Below are 26360 nucleotides of genomic sequence, written 5' to 3'. Positions count from 1 at the left end.
TTATTATTATTTACTGTAATACTCGCTTAGAATTACTTCTGCGAAACCTTTACGTGATATAGAATATACGTTTCTTTTTATTAGCTATGGCAATCGTACCTATGTAAGGAAAGCATCCTTACTTATATTAAATTTACCGCGTAAATAGGTCGATAAGTTAGATCTTCAATAGTATTGGATACAAATTAAAAAATATATTATTAAATATAAATAATTTTAAATTTATTATTATTTATTAAATATAATAATAAAATAAAAAATATATTATTAATTTTATTGAGGTTGAAGTCAAGCCTTTTACCGGAGACGATATTCATAATAAATTCCTTGCAGTATACTAAATTCAGTGACATGTGGTATTTTCTAAAAATGACAAGATTGAGCGAATAATGTTATTTAGTATAATATTGAGATTGTGATCTAAAACACAGGTAGTTGCACGGTTAAGTCGGAATAAAATGTTCCCCGTATCTCCTGTCGTCGATATTTACATATCGTAATACGAAATAAGTATAAATCTTCTGCCAGGAACATCTGACAGCCAAACAAGTTTTAATCATTGCAAGTGTGAAGGGGGAACGGCTATTTTCGTCACCGTTGGTAGCCGGTAAACAGAAGAGAGTGTCCGGCTCGTATAGACGGTGGTTTATCGCTGACAATCGCGCGGTCCCTCATCTATAATTCAGAAGCGACAACGTTTAGAGAACTTCCTCGACGGCAACGACGGCGCAGGGACAAGCGCAATCAGAATCCCGATAATTACGAACGATTACCCGGCCTGAACTGTCCGTGATCGATCGCCGTATCGCGGTGCCCAGATCGCCCTCGGATAGCGCGTCCATTCGCCTACGAGCGAACCCGCGGATGACCCGGGTCGCTCTCACGCGTTTGTCTCAGTTGTTCACTTCCGCTAGTGAAAGGTGCATGCACACTCACCTCCTGCCGTAAAACCGCGCTTACGTGCGCCTACGTGCATCCCTGTTCGCGCATCGCGTCGCGTCGCGGCGGATCGCGTCGCAGCGGTGCATCAGCCGCGCGGTGCATCAGCCCCGGCCAATGCACGCGTCCCGTCCGCCTTTCCAAGGCAGGCGCGCTCGGCCCGACGCATCACTCCGATTGAAATTCTACCGGGTGTCCGCCGATTAGAGAAACCGATTTCTCCGCGATGCGATCGGGTTCGTGCAGCGGGAAATCGATCCGTCGTATACCATCCTCCCGCGATCCTTGACATCCGGTTTTATGAACTTTCGGATTAACGACGCGAGCCGACTATCGCCTCGCTGACGTTTACGTCTCTGTCACGCGCTTTAACATGTTCCTCGACGGCACGTCGTGAAACGAGATATCTACTTTCGTGGACTTCGTCGGTCAAAATTGATCTTCGAAATTTTTTACTGTGATTTTTATTGTAGATTTACTGTTGGAGTTTTTACTTTATAGCATTTTTAACAATAAACCTAGCAACTCTGGTTAAACGACCGATTTCACATTTTTTATTTCGGATAAAGTAAGCTTTATTCTCTAAATAAAGTTCACAGATAAAAAGAATAAGAATCCTAGAATTTTTATATTATCATAACCAGGAGATAGTAAGTGTTACATAAGTTTCATTCGCGATAAGCGGTGATTTTTAAAGTTATAAAAGCTCCACTACTCGAAATATTTCATGGACTTCGTCGGTCAAAATTGATCTTCGAAATTTTTTACCATAATTTTTATTGTAGATTTACTGTTGGAGTTTTTACTTTATAGCATTTTTAACAATAAACCTAGCAACTCTGTTTAAACGACCGATTTCACATTTTTTATTTCGGATAAAGTAAGCTTTATTCTCTAAATAAAGTTCACAGATAAAAGGAATAAGAATCCTAGAATTTTTATATTATCATAACCAGGAGATAGTAAGTGTTACATAAGTTTCATTCGCGATAAGCGGTGATTTTTAAAGTTACAAAAGCTCGACTACTCGAAATCCGCGATAAATCAATGACTTGTTTACGACTACCGTTTTATATACTTCAACATATGATTATATTTAGCCGAGTGACAAATTGAGATTGCTTTCGATGCAAATAAAAAGCTTTACTTTATTGCGTGACCGTATCGGAGAAAGAACGGAAGTCGATGGGTTTTTATCCCCAAAAAACGAGCACTTCGACGCAGCGCCTCGCGTCTTATTTTTCCGGGACTGCGTCGGCTGACGGTTACCGTGACGGTAAACCGTATAATGATTATGCTTTACTACTTTATTGACAGTTACGTGTCTGTTCGGTCGTGTAACAGCCGCGCCGATGAGAGAAGTTTATTATCGCTGTAAGTTACCGCCGATCCGCCGGGAATTGAAAACGTACGCCTACCGAGCTCCAATTTGTTTTTAATGAGCGTAATAATGTTCGCGTGCCGGCGACCGATTAAACGGAAGATTTGTACCTTTGATACTCGATATCGGGACGGATTTAATTGCGAACCGGTGGGCTCGTTTTACCATCTGATTTATTATCGCTGCTCGAAACGCGCGTACGGTTATCCGCGCGCAGCATCATCGCCTCGGACAACCAGACGAGAACTTTCCTGCACGGATGCGCGCCGATCTATTCGCCGTTTAGTTATCTACAAGGAAAAACACTCGGCGGAAATTTTGGTATGCAACGAGATAACGGGATGTCTGCGATTTTTCGATCGCGGTGCCACGGTTTGGTTGCGCAATCGTTCACGTTTACATAGACCGTAGTCTCTCTCTCTCTCTCTCTCTCTCTCTCTCTCTCTCTCTCTCTCTCTCTCCTTGCGAAGCGTATCATGTAAACGGTCGAGCACCGGGTAACGATCGATTTTAAGGAGAAAAAGAGAAACGCGGAAAGACGAGCGGGTCGAGGCGATCGTCCAAGAGAGCGTTGTTTCGCGACTCTTCTTATCGCGTGAGAACACATCGACTGGACACGTTCACCGTCGACGACATTAGCGGGATCCCCCGAACATTCCGACCCTAATTTCCTTGGCTATTAGACGAGACGAAATTTCACCGTCGGCCGCTATTGTCTAATCGTATTTTATCTCGAGAGCGGAATGCGTTCTTCTCGAAATTCCGTTTCTTTACGGGATTTATGCAACCGATCGAACCAGACGCCACAAATAATGCTGGACGCGGCGAGATTAAATTCCACCGTTTCGCTGAAATGGTAATCGTGGATCGTATTTTCCTGGAGCTTCGTGTTCAGCGGTTCTTACGCAATTCGCATGATACAGTGCAGGTCTTCTACGGTGGAAGATGAACGCAGGATCAAGGCCGAGCTTATCAACATAAATTTCTTTCGAGAGGCTGACCTACATCACCGGCATTCCCAAAAATGTCGAGAAACGGCGTATGCTGAATGCCAAGGAGCATGTCGAAAGTATTCGACGTATGACGTGAATACTTCGTGTTTCAGTTAGTACAGTATGCTGAGGATTTTATGTATTTATGAGGAAAAGGAGTGGGTTTTAGTTAAAGCAGGAGGAAGACCGCTGACAATAAACTCTTTTCCTTTTCTATTCTTAGATCAATCTCTCGCGGCAGGCTCGAGATGATTTTATACGCAAGACAATGGAGAATCAATACTTGTCTCGCTTTATTGAGCAAATTATTAACACTAAAATTAAATGCAATTAAAATTGCCCGGATCCAGGTTTTCTCTTTTAACATTGTCGAGATCGTGAAGATCCTTTCACAGGAAATAATTGAATACATGTTTTAGCCTTGCTATCTTCAACCGGAAATAATTGACTTTTTAACTGTACCATAGATTTAAAATTATTAGCCTAAAGAAACTAATTATCAGACCGCAGGTTTCGTGCAATAATAATAAATCCGAGCGAGCGTTATCTGAACAAGTAGAAAAATTTAAATATAATTTCAGACTGCCAATGTCAAATTTCTAACTAATGAAGATTTAACGATTTAATCTAATGATTAAAAACGAGGGAAGAATTTTGTAAACGACTGCTGTCTCTTGTAACAAATATCGGCCAATTTTATTTCGCATACAAATACGCAGTAATGAAGACGAAGCGCAGAATCTCCTATCGCGTGATACTGTTGCAAAAAGAACGAACGTCTGAGAACATAGGAAGATCGGAAAGTGCATCGACAAGTGCAAAAAACTGCAACGATTCCAGCTACGAATTAAGCTGATGGAAAATTTAGTGTACGGAGGAAAAAAGGAGGAACTTTTTGCGTGGAATCTTGTGTCACTGTTCAGAGTATGGGACCCCGAAACTGTCTCACGTCGGGTGTCTATTCTTAACCCGTTATCTCGATAACATCCGCGGTCTTGACATTTCGTGGCGCAATTTGCGCAACCAATATTTTTTTCACGCCCCGGTGTCCTCGATAACGTCGACTTCGTGTAAGTAAGAAAAGAAAAAATTTAATTACGCCGGATTCCAGCGCCGAGGTATTAACGTATGCAAACGACGGAGGCCCCGGTATCACGGTCGGATCTGCGACGATCCGCACGAAATCGGGACGCGGTTCACGGAGTCCGGTCACGCGTCCCCTCCCGCCGTTGTAATAGTCGGAATTTCTAAACCATTTCATTCCGTTCCGATTTTACTTGGCAAGTCGGATCGCGCGGATCGTCGCGGCACGGTATCTGGCCTAAATCTGCCCGTAATCGCGTTTAGGAAACATCCCCTTTGCGCAACGCGCGGCTTCCGGGACGCCGAGCGTATCAACGGGCTCCCTCCCCCCGTTAATATGCGAATATTATAATCGGCGCATATGCACGCGGAGAGTTATCGCCTCGAATGGTGGACATTGTGCTGTCCGTTAAAATGCTTGACCCAGCCGCACGGTGTTGTTGTTTCTATTGTTTTGAAACCCGTGCGCTATAGACGGCAAGCGTTTCGACCGCGGACAGCGCCGTTACGCAATCCGAATTGATACCGCTCGACACCGAGTCGAATAGCGACGCGCTACCTTATCCGATATCACTGCGGTTTAAAACACCGTCTGACAAAGTAACGCGCCATGATTGCCCTCGCTAATCCGCGAGCAAACACTCGCGCTATCGGGACGCCGATCTATCGCGGTGGCGGAGTAACGTTACCTCGAACCGGTTTCTTCAAAGAACACGAAGTCACGGTGATAAAGAAATGCCGGGCCTGCTCGGAAATTTACACCAGCCTCGCGATTCGTCGCGAGCTAATTATCGACGAGGTGAGAGCCTTTTCGGAAGACCCTTCCGAACCGAAAAATGCACCGAGCATCTTTGTACGTTAGGTAACGTCGGGTCAGCGGGGTGACAAAGTCTTGTTGAAATAAAAGAACTTTTCAAAGATACAGCGACTATCTGTTTACCTTAAGCTTGAAACGTTGTAGAATAATGGAAAAATAGAGAGAACGTGTTCCGAACATTATTTAATCTCGAAAATTTATGGCGAACTTGACGTATTTCAATAGAATTACGATTTATCCAATACCACGCGTGTTAAAGTCAATCAAAGTCTATCAAAATGTTCGACAATGCTTGTACCACGTTTTCTCTATTTCTCCTTTGCTTTAAGTTCTTCGATTTTGACGGAACTTCGTCGACTCGCAGCAAAGGTGCGCCGTAGAAGCGAGCGTGGCGAAGAACCCGGTACGTGAGAGACGAATTCGCGTGTACAGTTTTATCGTCGCGATCAACGCACGCTCGCCGGGGCCTTGAACTGGCAGACACCCAATCAGTCATTCCTCGAGTCATCCTTCCTCGTAGATTTCCTATGCATTAAACGCACATAGCATTAGCAAGGTCAATCACTAGGCATCGTTAATTATCATCGCCGATTCTCCGATCGTTGTCACAGAAACGTTCGTCTTTATTCCACGAAAAGATAGAGAAGCCTGTACAAATCGTCACCTGGTAGAACAACCAGACATCGCAATTATCTCCTCCTGCAATTGGTGATGTTGGGCAGGGGCTTGTTCTTGCACTTCTTCACCCAGCCGTTCCACGCCTTGAATCCCTCGTTCTCCAGGATCAGTTTCGCGCAGACTATGTCGTCCTGGATGTTGTCGTCGGCGAAGCTCTCGCAGCGTTTGTTGCAGAGGCCGCCGGCGTGTCCGCGGGAACACCATTTCCCGCTGCTGATCTGGAAGATGCCGAAGCTGAAGCTGGAGGCCCCTTTCGGGCCGTTCACCACGTTCGTGTTCATCCCGCTCTCGCTGTCCATCAAGCAGATCCAATTGCTGACGAAGGTCCTGGAGATGCCGGCACGCTGCAGCTCGTGCGTCGCCTCGCACTTGGTCAGGATCCTAGCGAGCACCTGTCCCGGCGACAACAGGGCTATTGCGACAGCCGCCGTCAGCCAAAACTGCGTCGTCTTCATTTCCACCGTGTTTCCGCTGTCGATCGACGCGATGTTCCGAGCCGAACTGCGACGAAGGCAACACACGCGTTGCCTCGCGATTATTACGTGTGACGTTCTGCTCGCTCTCCGGCGTCGACGTCGACGCTGTGCGATTACCTCGGCGAGCTAATTGTCGCACGACTTCGGGGAAACGCGATTAGACGGATCCAGCGAAGTACCTTTTTTCGTCGCCCCACCAATTCTCCAGATTTTTTGAAGGTCGACAGCCGGAGCCCTGCTCGGTTCCACTCGTGCGACCCGATGGAGAACAATGATTAGTCGCCGGTCGACAAGCTCGATCGAACGCTACCTCTACCGGAAAAACGATAACGCTCCGTTGAACAACGTGGGATTGATACTAGACGCGATTGCGGCTCTTCCTCTCCGCCGAGGATGTTGCGATTTGTCTTACGCGAAACGAGAACGGGCCGCGCTAGCTGTTTATGAAATTCCGGCTCTCGCAATCCTATACGCGTACGATTCTGTAATTGCGCGGCATGCGATCGTACACCGTTCCTGGCTCGTGGGCGGATGATCGTGCTTTTTTTTTTATTGGATCGCGAAGATCTGATCGCGATTACTCGAGCTGCATACGAGGCATCGATCAGACCGTAAAGAAAATGCAACCGGTACTGGCGCGTGTATACTATAAAAAAACTCGTATAAAAAGTAGCGCATAAAAGAGCACGCATGTAAACATGGTAACTCGAGAAACGGTATAAACTTTTTTAAAGCTGGACTAAACGACTCGGGTTTTGTTGACATTCTGCTATAACGTGGAATGACAAATGACTCCGAATTTGTATGTAAAAATGAAAGAGAGAAAGTCTGGTGAAAATGGAATATATTTTACATAGAAAAGTACTCATCGCAACGGGACATCACTGATATCGAGACATAAGACGGCATACTATCGGTATCGCCGGGATCGTGTTCCCATAGTTAGCCGATAGTAGCAAGGGTTTCTCGCGACAGTACAATCCATCCTCTCTATCTCCATACATCATCATGGCACGCGCGATATCGTCTCCATTTCACAGAAAGATACAAACGTTCGAAAGCCATCACCCGGAAGACGTCTTTAGCATCGTTCGTCTTCGACCGTTCCTTACAGCCGGCAGTTGGCGATGTTGGGCAGGGGTTTGTTCTTGCACTTTTTCACCCAGCCGTCCCAGGCCTGGAAACCTTCTCGATCGTAGATCATCTTTGCGCAGGCGATGCTGTCCTGGATGTTGTCGCTGGCGAAGTCCTCGCAGCGTTTGTTGCAGATGCCGCCCGCGTGTCCTCTCGAGCACCATTTCGCGCTGTTGATCTGGAAGATGCCGTAGCTGTAGCTGGAAGCCGTCTTCGGTCCGGTGACCAATTTAGTGTCCATGCTGCTCTCGCTCTTCATCAGACAGATCCAGTTGCTTAGCAGGCTCCTTGAAATGCCGGCTCGTTGCAGCTCGATCGTCGCCTCGCACTCCGTCAGGATCTTCGCTTCGCTTTCGGATCCTGCGACGAGCACGGTTAACAACAGCAAGAACAGTCGCGGCTCCATTTTTCTCGTGGACTCGGCTTCCTGTTATCGAAGCCAGAAACACGGTCGGACGGTCGAGCAAAACACGTTGCCGTCGGTAAACCGATGCGAAGTAGAAGCGACTCGCTCCGTCGACGTCGCGCGTCCACGCGATTGTGGCGAACGATATGCACCGGCCTTGAGCTTGAGAGATAAATTATGACTTCCTACGAGGCATAGCTGGTCACGGGCCTGGCTATTCACGCCTCCCGCATTCTTTCGAGTTCGTTCCGATCGAAGCTCCCATCGTGTTATCGCTGCGCGATGGCGAGACCGGGGGAGGAGCGTCGTTGTTGCCAGCTGCGGAGGCTGCGACGCGGATCATCGTGGATTTTTCTTAAAAGGAAAGCAAAGCCAAATGTTGAGGAAAGATTCACGAGATAACGTTTAATTGCGATCTTCGATTAATCGACCGGTTTCGTCATGATCCTTAAAGGGATCCTGGACGGGTCCTTATATGTTGAAGACACTTTCTATCGCGAGAAATATGGCAAACGCTCGCACCGGGATGGAACAGATGCTGGATTTATGAAGTGCGTTCATCAACCAGCCGCTGGCCTTTTTTAATAAATGCTAACGAGTGGCCGCAGACGTTTCCTCAATTTGCTGAAAACGGACTGAAATATCTTTGGGAAAGGCTGGATGTTTCCTATTCGCGTTGTCCTTTACTTCAGGCAGTGAACCTATAACATCCCAAGTTTCTCCAAAATTAATTATTAAAGAACGTATAATTGCAGACGATGAATGAAAAAGAAATGTAATACTTCAATATGCTAGAAAATGATAAAAAGAAGGATTCTTTCTAGGCCCTTTTATATTTTCAAATATAATTCAGTATGTGGATATATTTATATCATCGACCAAAGAGAATTTCATTCACTTTCGTTACAAACGGGTTCCAAGAATGGTCTTCTCTTTGCAGCCTCATAAATCGAAAGCTCCCCATGAGACGGGGAGCGTTTCGGTGATAAATCAGCGAGACGTCGATGAGCATTAGGGGTGCCGTTTGTTTCTCGTCGCAGCAATTGACGCAACACGATTATTCAATAGAGAAATTTTATTTGGAATTCGATGAAATGTCGAAGCATCTCGGCGAGCGAGAATTGCATAAACGCTTATGCAAGTGGATGGGTTCTCTCGCGCGCCGTATTTTCACAACTGGTCGCGCGTAGGTACAAATAGGTACGATAAAATAGGCAGTACAGAAAATTCACAAATAAACGTCTATACAAGGCACGATAATATCACATGTACTTACACAACTGATTCAGCGGAACGTTCTCACAGGAGTATTGGCAATCTCGAATCGTCTCGTTCGCGGTTCTCTCTCGGTCGGCTACGATTTTGTACCGTTCCGCGCGAGGCACCCCGGTTACGAACACGCGTAACTACGATTCTGAAAACGAACGCGTACGACTCGCATTCCATCGGTAGGAAGAAAGCACGTTCGTCACTAGAAACTATCGGAAAGCGGTGCGTCGTGTTTCTAGCGCGAATAGTGCCATAATCTCGGCGTACGGGAGACGTCGATACAGATCCCGTACGCGGACAGTCGTCGATTTTACACCTTACAATTTAATCGTTAAATTAGCCGCGCGAGTCCGCGCTCTGTTTTACCGACACAGCAAACTTCGACGTCGACTCGAATTATCGAACTTATACGGCAATGGCTTTGGTGAATTCGTGTCACTCTTAAATATCAAGTACGCGAGAGTACCACAATCGCACAGCGTATGTACAAAAGCTCCGCGAAAACGTTTATGCACTGGCGGAACCACGGTCTCTGTCTTATCGTCGGCGATAACGTCAGCCGCTGTCGGCCGTCCTCAACCGGCAGCGTTGGTCAGGTTCGCTCGCTTCGCTTTGGCGAATCGCAGGATCTCTGGATTCTGGTAGATCATCTTAGCCAGCGTCTCCATCCCTGCGTAGGTGTCAGCCTTGGTGCCCATGCACATGGACAGCTGCACTTCGGAAAGGTCCTTGCTGCACTCCACGTCGTGGTACACGTGAACCAACCCTCTATCCGCGGCCCTGAAGATCTTGATGCTGGACTTCACGGCTTTCTCGAAGAAGTCCACGTCCTCCTTTCCCCATCCTTGTATGGAGAGATCGAATCCGCCCACGGCTCGATAGTCCTGCTTATACAACGAGACGATGCCGAAACCGAACTGCCTCCAGTAACCGGAAGTCTCGTCGATGGCGAACATGTCCCTCCCTCGTTTACCAACGATCTTCGGATCGTACTGGCTGAACACCACCGGGAAATAGATCTGTCTACCTAGAAGAGTGTTCGCCTTTATCCTATAAAGCGCCGCCTCCGTGAAAACGATGTCCACGTCGACGAAGAACATCAGGTCGTCGTTGCGCAGCCTGGAAGTAGCTAGCTCCAGTGCTCTCGCCCTGGAGAACTGGCCCGAGGCGGGCAGAATATCGATGCTGGCGCTCCTGTACTTGTACTTGAGTTGCTCGATCAGATCTATCGTTTGATTGAAGGAGTTCTCGGTCGTGTGGTGATAGAGTACGACCAGCAGAGCCGTCCTCTGGTCGCTGGTCAGGCAGATCTCTTCGTAGTTTTGTAGGAACCTTTGGAAAACCTCGTGTCTGCCGGCCAGAGGCAGCACGAAGTGTATGGTCTTGCTCCTGACCGGATCCTCCTCCTCGGAGTTGAAATTCAGGTTCAGGAAACCACCGCGGAATATGTTCTGCAACGATTTATCGTTCTCCCGGCGTCTGTTCGCCTCGTCCACCTCCTCGCCGTCCACCGTTTCCCGTATTTCCAGTCCTGCAAAACCGAGAAAAAAAAAGAGAAATCACCGGCTGTTCGTCTAGCCGGGCGTTTCCGCGAGCCGGGAAACGCCGTTTCGTCGCGAACGGATAAAAATGGTTACCGGTGAAGTGCTGGTGGAGGTAGACGTGTCGCCTAACCGGCAGCGTGACCTTTCTGCCTCTGTACTTCCGGTACACCAGCAGGAGATCCAGTATCGTGTCGGCGCCGTAAGAATCCAGCCGTCTGTACCCGTATAGGGCTGACCTTTCCTCGACGACGCGGCCACGCTGCCGCGAGCACGCGTTTATGGAGGCCATTACTTCCCGCGTGATGTCCTCCAGACCCTCCTTTATGTCGCTGTGGATCCTCCGTCGGGGATTCGAGTCCGCCAAGCTGTACTCCGACCGCGAGAGAAAATCCCAGGGAATTACGTCGCGGCTGGCCGTCGGCCTGAACGATTGCAGTCCCGCCGGAACACCTGCGATAATTAATTGCGATTATTCCACTTTCCTTCTCCATCGACGTCACGCAGGTCGTATGTAAATATAGGTAGCATCATTCGAAGTGACAGAGAATCGGTAAATTATGAAACAAATAAAGATACAGTTTGACTAGAAATTGTTCCAACTTGTGATGTTGTTACTAACGAAATTAAATATCCTAAGTGAATTTTATTAAACCCCAAATTCTTGCTCTGTCTATTTAAGAAAAATCGAATAAAATCTCGTCGAAGTTTGCGAGATTGACCTAATATAATAATCGTTAAAAAATATTTACTAATCTCGTCAGAGACGAACCAAGTAAAATCTAACAAGCTTACAAAGATTCCTAATTTCCAGATCAGAACTGTCGCCGAAGTTCGCGGGATTAATTTAAGAGACGATAAGCGCACGTAACGCCGCGAATCACTTTGTCCGCTGATCAACCAATTACACGTTAGAACGATCGCGCTCTAACAGCAGAAAATGGAAATGAGTCGAATCACGATCGAAATTCCGATTGACACCGTTGATGGGCTGAAACGAATCGTCCCATACCTCGTGCCAGCGACGCTGGTCCGGCGATCAATTCGCACGAGTTAATCATTTTAAGTGGCTCTATTAATAACGCACATCCACGGAAACGCGATTGGTCTTGAAACCGACGACGTCGCAGACGTTTCGTTCGCAAGGACGGCCCCGGCCTCTTTTTTTCTATCCGTTGATTCGTTACATTTTTCTCGGGATAAACGAGATCGGGAACACTTTGTATCAATTGCCGGGAATGCGAGGCAATCTTCGACAATTAGTCGGTCTTCGACAGCCTCATTTCTCTTCGATGGGATACTTTGGTTTCTGTTACATTGTTGCGATGTACCTAGTTTGTCTTTTTGTTACGACGATTTGTGACAAAGACGTGATATTTCTTTGAATTATTGGAGTGCATATTTTATAAATTTCTGATTGAAATTAATGGATGTAATATGACAATGTAGTAACCTTATGATTTTCTATTATAATTAGAATACTATTTATTATTTTCAAAATATAAAAACTACTGAAATCTCAATATAAATTTTCTTTTGTTTCTTCATAAAATTCAGTGTAAGATAAAAGTTTACTATTTTAGTAGTCTCAATGTTTTAGTATCCATTCACACGTTCTCAGACAAATTAAGAACGTTGCGAAGTCGCTAACTCCAAGAGTTTGTTCTAATTACTATAAATCAATCTATTTACAAATTTCTGACTAAAACTGACTGGACCGAATAAAAACAGTAAAAGAATTTCAAAGAACCCCTAAATTGTTTCAAACTCGATAAAATATTTTAGAAGAAAAATGCCATAGCTCCGGTATCTTGCGATCACCGCCATGCGATTTTCGCCGCGCATAAAAACCGGCAAGGCCGGCGATTAAATCGCGTCGCTTAACTTTCAGGACCGTATAGATCGTCGAAGGGAGAGATAACGATTGCACGAAACCGGTCGACAATTACCCAATATTTCCGTGTCGCCGGGATACTCCGCGGAGTGAGGATCAACCGGAAACAGCGGCACGCCGTCAGCTATTTCGAAGCTGCTCAAATTCTCGACGGCCGTGCCCAGCTGCTTGGTCATCGCGTAAACGTCCCGGTGCAGATTCAGCCTTTCCTGCTGCAGGTCCTGTATTCTGAGCGCCTGGAACGGAAATACATAGCACCTATTGCGGCGGCCCGATAGGAATGATTGCAGGTAATATTACTCGCCTGGTTACCTACCCTCATGTAATTGTGCAGCCTGTACATGTGCGGCGGGCTTTTCACTGGATGCAGAGTAATAGCACGGTGGACCTCTTTTTTCTTCAGGTTTCCGGTGAACGCCTGTGCCCCGCTGCTGTTGTGGTACAGGATCGACTGCATCTGGAAAAAGAAACGGAAGCAACCGATCAAGCAGGATCCCCTTCAGGAATTTCGGTATATACGAATCGAGTGCAACGCGATCGCGTTATTTCGTGGCTGGCGACAGATTTCGAGTGGCCGAATTAACGCGGCACGAATGAGCGTACACCCGCGAGCCTTGACAGACGGCAATTGACGCAAACAGAACCGGAGTTAAGGTTAAAGTATGAACTTCCTGCCCGCGCGCGGCCCGATAATTATTGCTATCAGGAACGCGTAGACGCATCTCGGTGAAACACGGGCCCGCGGAACGGGTGTTAATCAAGCCGTGTGACCAGTGGGTGCGGTGGTCTCCGGTTACACACAATCGTCCACCGGCTCGCGGCGTCTCGCTTGCTCGACGTGCCGCGACCGATTCCATCGGCGGTTTCTTTTTACGATTTACGCGTCTGTAATCGAAAACGTGCGGTGCTCGTCCGTGTTCCGTACCGGAGCGTCGTGTGAACGCCGCGCGGCTCGCGCACGGTACACGCGCAGCTCGCGTCGAAACTCGTCGCCGGTTTCCGATAAGGGAACACCGTGGCCGCCCGATATCGCCACGATCGCCGCGAAAACTCGCGACTCGCGAGCGAACACTTGCGCGTCCCGCTATTAAGTGTTTCGACCTTACGTCGAGTATCAAGACGGGAATGAATGGACTGCCAGTAGGTTAGCAGGGTACGATTTGTGCGTATCTAACGAGTGACATCCTCCACCGTTGCGTTTCACCTTTCAAACGAGCGATCTGAATAGGACCCGGTGCGAGACGCTCGCGTACGCGATCGCCCCGCGCTCCACCGAAATCCTCGGCGATCCGCGGTGGTTGGCCAACGATCACCCGCGATCCCCCGGCTTTTCCTCGTTTCTTTTTTTTTTTTTTCGTTCGTTCGACAGCGTTTTATTAGGATTTCCTCAATCCACAACAATCCTTTTGATTGGATCGTGTTTCGGGCCACGCTGTCGGCGACAATGTGACATAATAGCGCGGGCTGCGTCGCGCAACATTGAGCGCACACCGGACTGCAGTTCGATTAAATTATTCCAAGGAGGTCTACGCGTAGATTCGAGGCACTTCGTGCTGCAAATTGCTGCTTAACCGCTCGCCGACGGAACACGCCGAGTGTCAAGATGGAGGAGAATCGACCGATCTGGTCACTGGGTTAGCAGGGTGCTATTCGCTTGTACTTAACGACTAACATCCTCATCTGTGCATTGTACCTTCCGAGTTAACCCAATGATAGCGTACCCTGCGCATCATGCAGACGTGTAGCTTACATACGTATTTAAAGCCGTAATACGGGCCGCGTTACGTCGCACCGCCGCGGCCGTTTCGTCCGTCCGGGACGGGGTTTAATTGCCCGATTTCTGAGTCACCTAATTCGCAGACAGGGTTTCGCGTACCTCGACGGGTCGCTTCTGTCGCGGTCGCCCGTGCATCGTTCCGTCGAATTCCGCGCAACTGCGATTGTCCAAGCTTCGCGCTACCCCACTGATCTACACGGCAGAAGCACGATCGTTCATCACCGTCACGCCTCTACTTAACGCTAAATCTACCGAGCGCTAAAAATAGCAGACATCCGCAGCTTCGTAAAAATGACGAGACTGGATTTATTTAAACCTCTCTACGTTTTGTCATTTTATCCTGAACTCTAAATATTAATCTCTCGATATAATAATCTGAATAATTTTCAATTAAAAGACGTGGAACCGGTCTTTTCGAGCAATACGGTAAATTTAGTGTTAATTGTTGCCGGCATCGTTGCTTACCTCGATCGAATCGAGCAGATGCGCGAGGTCGTAAAAAGACTGTTTAGCATCGCTATTAAACCGGAAACCGGTATATCTTTTGAATCGCTGGCCGCGCGCATAGGCAAGGCGTCAATCTCGCAGGCGTTCGCAGAGAAAAATGGGAAAATGATCGAGCAAAGAGGTTCATTTATTTGCACGCGATAGAACCATAAGATTCCTCGGCGAGTCACCGTTAGCCGGAACGGAGATTCCGGCTGTGCATCGCTCATCAGGTAACTCGTACGTGTAGAAAGCGGTATCGCGTACGTGTTGCGTTCTGTGGGATAGCCCGGCGTTCTAATGAACCGTGAGCTTGTGTCGATCAACAAATTACACGTGCCGTGTACGGACGCGGCTCTGTGTGTGCACGTGGAGCGAGACGGGAACAGGCGGGGGGAGGGAGAGAGAGAGAGAAACAAGGTAGAACGGATGGGGAGAGAACGAGAGAGGAAAGGAGGGCGAGCGAAAATAGATTTAATGTTATGTGAACGGCAGCGGGACACGCGAAGCGGCTGGACAATGCCGGGACGTGTTCATGGAAAGAAGATCTAGAAAATTGGCCCGAGGAAAGCGAAGCTGTGCTTGATTTTAGAGGAGCTGACTTTGCGAGGCTTGACTGTAAAGTCGATACGAAAAATTGTCTATCAGCTCCGTTGGGTCTAGTAATATCTGCTTAGCGACCTTCGTGCGATCACTGATGGACAGATATGGAAAATAAGCTTAAAAAGATGAGCTGTATCCATTGCTCCCTAAAATCCAGAAATTGTTTTTGTGCGCTTTGAGCGTGAAGTTAATATCTAATATTGTCTACGTTCTTCTATGTCCCACGTAACAATGAATCTAGCATAATCAACGCAGTTACCTCAAAACAACCCCCAAAGAATAAATCTAGAAACTAAGCTCGAATAGACTGAAGCTCCGAATTACCCAGACTAGTCTACCACCTCCAATGACCCAGCTAAGTCCAGCACTGCCTACGTAGCTACCTGAAAGTAGCCTCTGAAGGACAAGTCTAGTATCCGAGCTCAAAGGGGCCATAGACCCATCGATCGCTTTCCAAGATCTAGAGGTCGACTTCCCAGTTAATACGTAAACTAATCTACGATGTCCGATGGCCTAGCTAAGTCTAGCTGTACCTCGGTAATTACCCGAAGTCGACCACGGTTCTCAGTTACAGTCAATGTACCCCCTAAGCCGAGGTGTCTAACGCCGACTAATTGGTAAGAGAGCGTTACCTCGTAACTCCAGGTGCAAGGTATGCCGGCGTACTTCTGCACACACCTCCCCAGCTCGACGTCCTCGTGCGTGGTGTACAGATGTCTCAGGCAATACTTGATGTGCGGCACGATCCTCCTCAAGGTCTCCCTGGACAGAATGACGCCCGGGCCGCCCATGCAGAAGTTCTCGTCGTACTCCAAGGACAGCAGACCGAACTCCTCGGAGTTCCCTCTGCCGGCCTGGCCGATGTACATGGCCCTCTTCGAGTTGACGGATCGGAGCAGCTTCTCGAGACGGTCGGTCCTCACGTAAACGTCGTCGTCGGCCCTGAGGAACCACTCGAAACGGTCGCCGAAGTTGTTCCACATGTACTGGAGCATCATGAACGACTTCTTCTGGGGCGGATAGGTGTCGTCGACCCTCGGCAACGCGACCAGAGGCAGATCCGGACAGTTTTCGGGTACGGTGGACGTCTCCGACGAGAAGAAGGCAATTTTACCTGGAAGGTCCTTACCCCAGGTCTCGTAGACGGCCTTGGCCCTCGTGTCGAGGTACTTGCCGGCCGTCATCACGCCCACGAAGACCAGGCTCGTCGACGAACTGTTTATCTGCTCGTCGTCCATCAGCTTGATGTTTCTCGCCGATGATGGCCGAGCTGCGCGCGGTCCGGCCATCGAGGACGCGTAAACATTGAACCGTTGCTGATGGCTCGTCGACAGGATCCGGAAGCTTTGGATCAGGAAACCTAGGAGAAGGCCCACTATCAGGCCCAGAACGGCGCTGGCCAATCCACGTCGTTTACGCATCACTGGGTGATACGTCACCTCCTCCATTGGCACTCTTCCGGGGTCCCCGGACCACCGGCTGGGTTCATCGTCATCATTCTAACGCTCGCCGCCGTCGTCTTTAATGATTTCAATGCGCTAATTAGTAAGATCGCCGGGGATTCGTCCATTGCTCCCTCTGGAAGCACCGAGCGCCGTTCTGATCAAACCTGCGGACAGAAATTGTATTGTTCTAGGATTGTCCTTGGAAAATTCGCACGAGTATTTTTTATTGATAAATGCAATCTAGGGAACTTCAATAGTCTTATTTATACATTATTATTAGACTGCGGATTTCTGTACGTTTATTGCAAAAATTGATGACTGGTGAGTAGACCATGTTTTACATGATATTCTAGAGCAAGGGGTTACTCAATTGCTTTCTTTATACAATTACTAGACAAAAAATATATTTTTTAAAAAATCCGCAGTCTACTCTATTTTTTCAGGCAAATGTCTTGATTTTTTAAATTTAACTGTAAGCTATCATCAGCACCAAGGGGTGTCATAATCGAGCAAGTAGCCGGGAATGGTTGTAACATACCTTCACTTCCATATTTAATTAACAACTTGGTTATTCCAAGTCATCTAACAAAACAGCTATTCTCCAGAAATCTTATATAAGTAGATAATATAATCATGCAAAAATCGTCGCTGTGAATGCAATAATTTTTTCGTATTCGTATTTGAAAGTCAAAGTGGTACAACCATCCCCTACTCGCAGCCCGAGCGTCTTCGTAAAAGGAATGCGAAAACGAGTGTCAACTGGATCGTCGTTCTAATCGTGAAATATTTCGGAACAGGGAATTGTCCACGGGCTATTTCAAGCAAAATGGGATCAAGAAAGGCCAGCGGTATTTTAAACCGAGTGTTCGGTAGTCAAAAGGGAAGGCTTCGGCACACCGTCTTGACCGAGTTAAGGCGCGGCGCAGCGTCCCGAACCGGCTCCGCGTGTCCACTGGACCTTGGTCCAAGGCTGTTTGCCGTTTAAAACACAAACTCCGGCTGTGTGTATTTTTCGACGTTCTCGGCAAGACTACAAAGACCGTCGTTGTTTGACCAGTCATTTGCGTTATGCGTCAGTCCCCGGGAAGATACCGTGTCAACAATACCTGCGGTTCAGTTTATCCGCGGCGGATTATATTTGCGCGTGACGCGCACAGAAGTAACGAATCACGGGGCGAACTCACGTCGAATCCTTCCGGCGATCCCAGCGTCTGCATCCTGCCGAGCCGCTTCGCAAACTGTCCGCGGTTACTCGAACGTCCGACCGATCGAGATTCCATGTTAATCTGAAAGGAACACACGAGGGCCGTTGTTTGATAAGGAACGAGCTGCGCGATCGTCGATTCGCGGACGAAAATTGATACGATCAATATTTCGACGAGTGGCTCCGCGGAGGATCTAGGTCGCACACGTGCTGTGGGAGACAAGCGGTCAAGAGTCGCGCGTCAGCGATTAATATTCGGCGACGATTTTTCTCTCCTTTTGGAACGTCGGGGGCGTCCATTCCCGTTGGCCGTGCGACGCGCGAAGCGGGATCGACGTATCGGCGGGGGTCTCGTGTTCCCGACTGCGTACTATTGTCCCGCCGCGGCGATGGCAATTATCGATCGTCACGGACGATCGAAATGTTCGCCATGTCGCGCGATAAAACTGATTCAATTGGGGCTATCGAGGAGCATCCACGTGGCCGCTTATTGACTCGTCGATGATTTTTATACTTTGCCCCGTCACACAGCGATAACCGGACGAACAAAGCGGCCCCAGAAACTCTCAGGATTCCCGTGGCACAATGGTGTATCCATAAGCAAGAGCACGAACGCGCCCGTTATAAGACGTTCTCGGCGAATTAAGCGGCGCGGTTCTGTTACCTTCGCGAATTATACGGGAGGAATGTATAACTCCACGTGCTGCTAACAAGGAGCATTTACCCAATCGTTTCGTACGGAGTACAGAAAATAGTCGGCGCGTTTCGCGAGCCGACACCCCCTTGCCTGGCAAAGATGTTGCGGAAATATTTGCACACGGTCTTCGAAAGGGAACAACTTCTCCGGATTTGGCTCAAACGGCCGCAGCTTTCTCGATGTGCAAATTGCACGTTATGCAGTATTTGCAAACTTGCTTGAGATCGAAGCACCCTTGTTATATTATTTTTATAGTTACAATGATCGGAATTTTCCTCGATCACAATCGTTCCTTAAAAGACGAAGAAAATTGTCTGCCTGTATTTACTTGAATTTTTAACCCTTTACGCTCTAGTGACTACTCTAAGGAACGACGAAAACTTGTCATATGACATATATTAATTTTATTTTTATATATTCATTTTAATCACTTCATTATTTCTTTTATTAGTTTTATGTTATATACCACACTATAATATATACTGTTAATCAAATAAAAGACATATTTATTAAAATATAAAATTTTATTCAACTAGTAACTAAATGTAAATTTTGTTAACTTTCGCCGGTAAGTGGGACAAGTATATACCGTAAATCAATGTTAAACTATTGATTACAGTTAAACCGTAGTGCAAAGAGTTAAATATTGATGACAGTAGAACAGAATTGAATTCCGACTTAATAGACCGTAGTAACATTCGTAATTAACAAGCTATAACTAGAAATCTCTGGAACGGCGTAACTTCTTCGCTTTGGCGTACAGGAATTATGTTCCGCCTGGTTATCGAAGAGTTTTCCATTTCCATACTCGACTCAAAGTTTCGCTAGGATTCCGGGCGTGCTAGTTTCCCGACGCTGATAATTAATTAAAGTGTACTCACTGGCTCTCGAACGATGCCTCGAATACTCGACGGATGTTATCGCGTCCATTAGCGGAGCCGGTCAAATATTTTTCCGTTCACGGTTATAACGACACGCGGGAAAGCTCTCCGTGGAATTTCGGCGTGACTCTGCCGCGCGCGCGCGATCCTATCTGTCCTAGAATAATGCGAGAAAAGGACTGTGTTCCCTTGGGTACGGTTCTGCCGGCCGGGATGGTCGAATATCTTTTTTCCCTAAATCGGCGTAGACAAAGGGACGAAATTGTCCCTTGGCGAAACCGGTTCCCCCGCCTGGCTGATGTACATATCCGAACGCGGGCAGTTATCGAATCCCTGCCCGGCGTAACCGAAGCAAGACGATTAAGAGAAACGACGCACAGTGGTCGACGGCCATTGTGAATGGCTGAGGATTAAAAACAGGTGACTGCGTATTGAAAATAGTTGCGCAACTTGTTTCGTTACCGTCCGATACGTTTAGCTAATAAACGTTGATTTGTTTGTTCTGACTTGTCGGTTTAGAAGACAGTTTTCTTTGAAAATGAGTTGCAATGTGCAAACATACTTTCATCATGGAGTTTATTGGTCGATAAATCAATGTACGCGACTTCTCTTCGTCAAGAAGCAATAGATAAAATTGAATGAAATTTAAGATTAGATAAAATAATTAAATATCGATATTAATACTTTTCTAAGCTGTCCAATTATATTAATAATGATTAAAATTATTGGGGAACCTTTAAAGCTTTGAAATAATTTGTTAAAAGTATTTTTATGAATTATAACGATCAATAAATTATTTGGATAGGAGGTTAGAATGAGTTGCTTCTACTTGCACATGATTCTTAGTTTTATAGGATCAAAACTTATAAATAAGCTCAATGATGTTCCATTTTAGTCTTTTAAACAGATAATTGTTTTTAACAAATATACTTGTTACAGAAAAATCACAACGTTTCGTATTACGTCGAGTATACTCGTAAAAATCTGTTAAAGTCAGGTAAACAAGTAAATGTTAGTAATGAAATAAAAAATTAAGTCATTTCATTACAGTCTAGTTCTACGTTACAAAAGTCGCGCGTACAGCTTGCAAAGATATTGCAACAGCCAACTGGTTAAGGGAAATAAAAGACGTTTCATATGCTTTGCATTACGTCGGACCCCGTAATAACACGCCTCATGGGCTTCTCTTCGAAAAAACCATTACGCTCAGCGATGATGTCACATCATTAACATGACAACACCGACGCATCTGTCGACGTCGGCTAACAGAGCACATTGATAATTAAATTGTTCACCGATGGAACACCATTTCGAGCATTACTGATTTTCGTGCCGCTTTATAGAAAAATAAGATCGACCATGGTGCGCGGCGCCGAGGAATCGAGGAATAATCCCGATGCTAAGAGATGATTCCAGTAATTAGCAGGTTAACGCTCTCGTTAACTGTAAATTAATGATTCGCCGAGTGTAAGGCCGCTGATGGTCATCCATGATTGTTTCCTAGCCGCAACCCGTACGCGCGTTTCCGTTCTCACAATCGCAGCGGGATTACGTCCACGGAAAGAGCCGGAGATTCCGTTAATACGATTTATCGTGGCCTCGAACGAACGAAAGCATGTCGAAACGACGATCCGGCAAATACGTACGGTTCTCTTCGCGCCCCGCAATCTTATCGGCCCGTAAAAACGATTAATCAGAAATAGTGTGCGGCGACGCAATAAATTCGACGAAAAAAACACGAGGCGCTCGTGTGCGTCGAGCTGCGATTTTCGAAAATATCGATATTCCGGGAACGCTCGGCGATACCGAGCGAGTACGGCGAACTACCAGGCTGTATCGTATCGATCGTCGACGTCGTCGGGAATCCCGATTGCACCGAAATCCCGGTCGCTCGTCCCGTTAAAGGATAGGAGTGCTACGGAGTGACGCGCCTCGGACGACGAGGACGTGGACGAAAGACGGTAGAACCGGTTTCAGCCGAAAGTCAGTTCCAGATCGCTAGTGCGTGCATTCGCCGTCTAGCTCATTACTGCGAAGAAGCCGGGAACTGGCGACAATGATTCGAGTTCGTCGACACGTCGTGGCTCCGACGAAATTCGAGGATACACGAGAAGCGATCGTAGGACCGTTGAACGGAGCGATCTCCGCGGACAGAATGCTAAAACCTCGGAACGGAGGAGATGGAAACGAGCGCCTGCCCGAGGATATCTGGTCAGGTTGTTCAGGATCCATTGTGGTTATCGACTCGCATTAGCGTCCGAACGGTCTCGTTCTCGGCAGACTGACCTGACCGGCAGACCCCGGCCATTAGAAGCTGTTACGAGGAACGAGGTCTCCGCTAATTGTTCCCACAGACGGATCTAGGCAGGGTGCAGAGAAGGCAGGATCATCGTGGGCAACGGCACGTCAGGCGGGGCAGATTTGCCGCGGTCGTGACTCGCATCGGCGACAAACCAACCGCGTTGTTCAATCAACCGGTAGGAGTTCTCGGCGAGTCATCGACACTTCTGGGACCCGGCAGGGCAATAATAAAAGAGAGGCTCCCCGCTCGCGGGAGAGGCTGTCGAGGCGGTCCTCGTTCACGGCTGAACAGTCTCATTATGTAATGAGTTAAACAATCGTCCTTTGTGTTCCACTCCATTCCCAATTTACGAACGCGGAAGCACTTACTTGCGCAAGAAGCTGTGGCCGGCTCGCAGAAATTTCGGGGTCCGCTCGGTCACGGCGTGTGCCACCTTGCTCGTCCACCCACGACTCGCTTCACTGTACCGCACAACGAGAACAACGTCGCTTGTCCGACAACTTTTCCGACGCACCGATTTAATTAGCAGGCTAGACGAACCGGCGAAGGTGCGCGCGTATCTCTGCACCGATAAGGTTCGCCGTGCCGTCGCACCGATCCGGTCGGCTCCCGATTCGGCTGCCGATCCACGTGGGGTCCTAGCTGGCGCCGAAACAAGCTGGACCCAGCCTTGTCCCCCGCGGCATGGCAGAGGCAAGAAGCCGAGACGACGACGAGAGGGAACGTGGAGAGGCTGAGGCCGCAGTGGCACCGGCCGCGGACGTGTTGCGAGCAGGATGTCGGGACAGCGACTGAACGAGAATCGAGAAGAGACCGTGCCGGCTAGCAGTCAGGCAGCCGAGCAACCAGTCGGCCAAGCAGTCAGCCAGCTAGTCGGAGCCAGGCGGTCCGATCGGCCTCTCGGTTCGGTCGCCGCTAAACTCCCTCGACCCAATCGCATCGGGAATCGGGACTGCCGAGCGTTCGCGTTTCGGACGAGGTCGGCGATCAACGCAGGTCCTTCATCCCCCTGCTCCTGACCTCGGCAACCTTCGACAGCCTCTCGGATCCGACTCTTTTCCGGATCCTCTACTTTCGGCTTCCTCTCCCCGTCTTCCTCTCCGCCTTCCTCCCCGTCTTCCCAGCTTCTTCGTCCCCCGAACTTCGTCTCCCTGGCCGCGCGGCCGGATTCTTCGAGATTTCCAGATGCACGTGCGCCGCAAGAAAGCTTACGTAAGAACCTCCGGTATCCCCTAACCGCGTTTCTTCGCGGTCGCGTAGACGCCTCCGGAATCTCGACAGATGCGTATAACCGGCCTCCGCGCACCGCCGCGATATCCGCGACCCGTTGTTATTGGCCCGTCGTCGAACACCGAGTCGTACCGATTCCTTCGTGCTGGGCCGCCAGCCGCGACACGCCTCTATTTTTATTGGACTATGGATTATCGATATAGACCCGATTACCTAAATTTTGGAGCGGTACCCGCGATCGAACGCGCCGCGGTCTAAGTTTAGAACTCGTGACCCTCGGAAAGTATTCTTATCGGTGGGAACGCGGAATATTGGAACGTCTGCTTTAAAATTCATTCATCGGACGGGTTACTGTTACAATCTGTTACCACGTTCGTTTCTGGTGGCAGTTCGATCGAACAACGATTGTCGATCCTGTGCTCGCAAAAACACATTGCGGACATTTGCGCAAGGATTTGCAAACAATGACATTTTCTCGGAGAAAACGTGTACTCGGTTTCCCTCGCGGCGCGTCATTAAATCATCTTCGCAATAAATTAACGGGGGACAGAGAAAGTGCAGACATTAAGCTCCGAGATGACCCCAGCTTTATTGTTGCACCACTCTTTCTCATGAAACTAGCGAGTCCGTTTTGGAGCAATTTAATAATCCACAGTCTCGTCACCGACGCCGACGTTTCATGCGACTCGTCTCGTAACTATAAAAACCATTGAGAAACGTTCAATTTTCGCCAAGAATTTTATTAAAATTAATCGAATCTCCAAGTAACCCGTTCTAAAATACACCGCGTTATTATCCACAGTACGTGGAAAAAAGTTTGATATAAGCTAAATAATTGTTGCAAATTCATTCTATTTTATCCATTTCACTTGTTACATAATTTTAGAAAATATCGTTTTTCGGTGCGATTTTAAATGTGGCACACTTCCTACTATTAATTATAATGTATAAGAACTGAAGTTTTTTGGTTGGTATTCTGGTTACGAAACGCAGCGTACCTTATCTGAGGCGTCAAGAAATAACCGTGATATGTAAAAGAAGAGAAACAAGAATTCGTACCAATCTCGAACTTCGTCGAATCGATAAAAGTAAAGAGCTGCGTAAACAAATCTGCACATGGTTTAAAAGGACAGCAATTGTGCTTTGGCCTGTCAATCGCGGATCATCGGAGAACCCTGCCCCACCTGGAACGAGTTCCCGGTATCCTCGGCAGGCAATTCCATCCGATATCGCTGGCTGGTTCGAGCATGCGAAGCTCGAACAGCAGCTGATCGTTCGCGATTTCGTCGACGGCGTGTTCTCGCGCGCGATAATCGTCGGCGCACACGTGTTTACTCGAGCAAAACCCGAGAACGAGCAAGATGCGTACGCGGCCAGATCTCTCGTTAACGTATTGTGCAACGGCGTCGCGTGCTACCGGCGTTCAAGAAACACACCTACGACGACCGGGGATGAGGATCGCGTGCGCTGGCGAAACGCTGGAGAACGTTCGCTTGCCGAGCGACTCGAAGCTGACACACTGCGGCACGGCCCGGCTACGCGAGTCCGTAAAGCAGGAACTTCCCGTCGAAATAGAGGCGAATTGAGCTACCTTTACGCTTCGTGAATTTCACATTATCCCCCGTTCGGGCACGCTCGGTCCTTAGTCGAGCGGAACGATTAAGACGTGAGACGGCGACGTAGGTGTGCGCTCGAAAACTCTATGGATCGTTGACCCCTTCGGATGATTTCACGGATTCCACCGATGGTTGCGGCCGCCGCAGGTTCCTCACGAAATTGATTCATCTGGACGGATGAATGACTCAAAGGGGGAAACTTGCTGCCGGCTGCTGGCACCGCTCAGATGATTTTATTTTTAGACCGCGTGGAAATCCAGCCGGCGGAAAGCAGACGCACGAACCGATCCCTGGAATCCCGCACATGTGATAGCTTTGGGTTTTGGGACATCTTTGCGGACGATTCGACGCGGACGTCTCGGGTTTACGGCTTCCCGGGAAAACGCGATGATCCCGAACACATGCGGCAACAGACAGATAGAAGGGAATTGTCTGGAACAGGCCGCGGTTGTTTCAGACCCAACCATTTGTTGCGTTTCGAGCACAGATTCGCCCCGATGTCCGACCGATTTTGGCGAAACTTGCTGCATAAACGATCGATTGTTCGAGCATCCGCGTTTGTTGCCATTAACACTTTTTGATTTTCTTCCTAATTTTATTGAGATCCACGAAGCAGCAGAATGTTGAAGCAGCAATCCATGTCATAGTATTTAATTCTTCAACTTTAATTAATTTTATAATTTATTAAATATTTGATGGCGTAGCGACCAAAGCGTCGAAGATATCGTGATTCTCAAGCAATTCTGATTAATCTTGAAGCATTAATTTGCCCGACTTCCGAGCAAATTATCGTTGTTTTAGAGTCCACATTTGCTGCGTGTACACTAAACTCACTATAATTTTTTCAAAACCGCGATGAATCTTGTCGCACAATTTTCGAAGAAACGATCGCCGTTTGAACGTCCATATTTCCCGCGTCAATGTCCACATGCAGTCCGATTCTTGATCAATTTCAGTTGATGTCGTAGCCCGAGATTGCACGATATCTAAAGGCGACATCGTCGAAAATGCTCACGACTCCGGTGGTGTCAATTTATCGCCGCTTTATCAGATAAGGGAGTTGACCTCCGCGTCGCTCGAATGACTCGCCTGAAAAGACACGAAAAGTACGAGGGAACGGCGCTGCGTAAAAGTTTATCAGTTGTTTTCCACGGCGCTTAGTCTTTCTCTTTGTTTAGGACGAAGTTATTAGCACGAAGACACTATTGCTTATGCACGCGTATTATTTCGCGCGATATTGGCGACGACCCGGAACGTTGTTAATTAAACTTTTCAACAAGAACGTATCGAATTACGCGAACGTTAATGCTCGCATCGTTCCGCATCAGTGCCTTATGAAATTATTACCGGTAGAGAGACTAATGTGTTGCACAATGCGTCGGTTCTTATGCATTATGCAACGGCAGCGAGATTGCGTTCCATTCAAGAAGAAAATCGTTCGGCTCTTAATAGAAATGAAGATCGGCGGGAGAGGCGTGACGCGTTTTTTTACATGCGGTCGAAGTTGTT

General features: G+C 47.8%; 2 protein-coding genes across 8 annotated transcripts; both read right to left on the bottom strand.

The window, feature by feature from the left end:
- Positions 1–3583: 3583 nt before the first annotated feature.
- On the bottom strand, positions 3584–8052 carry LOC144467652 (uncharacterized). The gene is made up of 3 exons (XM_078176542.1): positions 7479–8052; positions 7000–7135; positions 3584–6492 (listed from the first exon to the last, which is right to left on the bottom strand). Exons 1-3 carry the CDS (start codon positions 7904–7906, stop codon positions 5902–5904), a joined length of 1155 nt encoding a protein of 384 aa, XP_078032668.1. The 5' UTR covers positions 7907–8052; the 3' UTR covers positions 3584–5901.
- Positions 8053–8174: 122 nt separating this feature from the next.
- On the bottom strand, positions 8175–25425 carry Chsy (Chondroitin sulfate synthase). 7 transcript variants are annotated; one of them, XR_013493776.1, is made up of 9 exons: positions 22374–23121; positions 18106–18207; positions 16109–17085; positions 12927–13067; positions 12666–12846; positions 10813–11169; positions 9183–10706; positions 8429–8607; positions 8183–8260 (listed from the first exon to the last, which is right to left on the bottom strand). XR_013493776.1 is itself a non-coding variant. In XM_078177545.1 (8 exons), exons 4-8 carry the CDS (start codon positions 16763–16765, stop codon positions 9751–9753), a joined length of 2292 nt encoding a protein of 763 aa, XP_078033671.1. In that variant the 5' UTR covers positions 16766–16836; positions 16916–17085; positions 18106–18207; positions 22374–23121; the 3' UTR covers positions 8661–9750. The 7 variants fall into 7 exon arrangements, 4 of the variants coding, with proteins under 4 accessions (XP_078033669.1, XP_078033668.1, XP_078033670.1 ...); XR_013493777.1 differs by lacking the exon at positions 8429–8607 and having other exon boundaries at positions 8175–8260; XR_013493775.1 differs by lacking the exon at positions 8183–8260 and having other exon boundaries at positions 8279–8607.
- Between the last annotated feature and the right edge of the window lie 935 nt (positions 25426–26360).

Source organism: Augochlora pura, chromosome 3 (assembly GCF_028453695.1).
Source record: "Augochlora pura isolate Apur16 chromosome 3, APUR_v2.2.1, whole genome shotgun sequence".
Classification (NCBI taxonomy): domain Eukaryota; kingdom Metazoa; phylum Arthropoda; class Insecta; order Hymenoptera; family Halictidae; genus Augochlora; species Augochlora pura.
This window is presented reverse-complemented; position numbering and strand designations above follow the sequence as displayed.